Genomic DNA, 1,801 nt, shown 5'->3' with positions numbered 1-1,801 from the left:
GGCTGATGAGACGTCACGTCTTTCACTGTGCATGCGTGTCACATCAGTGCTGTGTAGCGTTCACACAGGGGTCTGATACAGGTCACATTTAAAACGTAATGTGAACGTTCACACAAAAAGATCGGATTATTTCAAAAAATCGGAACTGAGCATTAAGACCTGCAGTGTGAASGTAGCCTATGAGTTCTTTTAGTTAAACATAGACATGTTTGGTATCTACAGACATGTCAGAATCTTAGCTTCAAGCCGGTAAAAAATATTTCTATGAGCACTCAAGACAGTTAAAACTATAAGCAGTTGAAAATAAAACTATGAAAGTAAAATTAAAATTGGTTTAAAAAGTTGGCAAGTCAGAGATGTCAAAATATTATTTGTATTAAATAGGAGGTATGATGCGTTATTTTTGTTTTTGATATTGTTTTATTATCACTCAATTTATTACATAGGGTTATGTTTTAAATCCATGATTAAATGCAGCAAAATAAACTATTTCAAAGGTAACAGATCTTTGGTTTATTTACATAATAACTTTAATTGCTGGATGGTCGGCCCCTCAGCTGTTGGCCTGCAGTAACCGTGGCCCCCGGAGCAGTTTAGTTGAATAGCCCTGGTTTAATCTGATTGTATTTAGCTGCTCCTCATAGCATCACGTTCATCCTGACAGACATTACTGCAGTTATTCCACCACAGCACAGTGAAACCACTGGATTCACATCGTCCCTTTAATTTGCCACCTGCCAAATATTTTCTCCGCTCAAAGGACAAGTTTCCTGATTCTACATAAAGTCTCTTTGTCTTTCAGAACATCAAATCTGCAGAGTCGTCCTTCCTGCCTGAGGAGGAGAAGGCGGAGCTCCTGGACAGACTGCACGAGGCGTACGAGCTGATCCAGAGCACCGCCTTTTAAACCACACAGATCTGATGGAGAAACAACAGGAAGACATCAGTCCAGCAGCTCCATATCTTTATCTCCTGTGCATCATCAGCTTTCGTCTAACATTTACACCCCTCTGCTTGTTCTGCTTCATGGTGCTTTGTGAGAACAAGTTCCTCTGACAGGTGCGAAAAACACATCCATCCATGTGTTATAGTTTCTAATGAAGCCTTTTCTATTATATCTAAACTTTAAACTCCTCCATTATGTTTACAACCTTTTAGTAAACACACAAGCTTTAAATATACAAATATTCAGGACTCAAGAAGGTACAGTCTGTGCCCAGCATCCACACCGGCCACCTGCAGACAAAAGACTAGTTCTCTGTAAACAGATGACTGACACCACTGAAAACCTGCTACCAGATAAGCTGGTCCACATGCTGTTAAAAACCCACTAGAGATCAAATGCATGAAACTGTCTGTGTGCAGAAAAGTCCAAAATCTTTTTACTAGACCAATAAGCTGGTCGATGCCATTAAGAGACGAGCAACCAGAAGGGACAAAACCAGAAGCTGTTGGTCTGACAGACAGGTCTGCTCGTCTYAGATCTCCTGTAGAGACACCAGATCATCTGAAACAGATCCATGCACAGGTCTGTAAGACCAGGATCAGAACTTTGACACCCCGCAGAGCCAGTCATGATCCACATTAATATAAGAATGTATTTATAAACCAAGATTTTAAATTAAGTTTTATTTAAAAAAATCTGAAATGCACTACGTGTGAGAACTTTTAGAAAAGCCAAAAATATTTGTAACATGATATTCAAGAGATTTTTTTTATTTTATTTTTTCTCTTTTAATTTGCTTAAAGGGGCAATATCATGTAAAATCAACTTTTTTGAGTTTTATATCATGTTATAATG

General features: G+C 38.5%; 1 protein-coding gene across 1 annotated transcript in view; it reads left to right on the top strand.

Moving 5' to 3' along the window:
• ada (adenosine deaminase) overlaps positions 1 to 1,774 on the top strand; it is a 49,176-nt gene extending 47,402 nt beyond the window's left edge. The window contains exon 11 of the mRNA XM_014027104.1: positions 803 to 1,774. Within this exon, the coding sequence (XP_013882558.1) occupies positions 803 to 907 (105 nt within the window). The 3' untranslated portion in view covers positions 908 to 1,774. The remainder of the gene's footprint in view (positions 1 to 802) is intronic.
• Positions 1,775 to 1,801: the final 27 nt, after the last annotated feature.

This window comes from Austrofundulus limnaeus, unplaced genomic scaffold (assembly GCF_001266775.1).
Source record: "Austrofundulus limnaeus strain Quisiro unplaced genomic scaffold, Austrofundulus_limnaeus-1.0 Scaffold616, whole genome shotgun sequence".
Lineage (NCBI taxonomy): Eukaryota > Metazoa > Chordata > Actinopteri > Cyprinodontiformes > Rivulidae > Austrofundulus > Austrofundulus limnaeus.
Note: the sequence above shows the minus strand (reverse complement) of the source record. Positions and strands in the feature narration are given on the sequence as shown.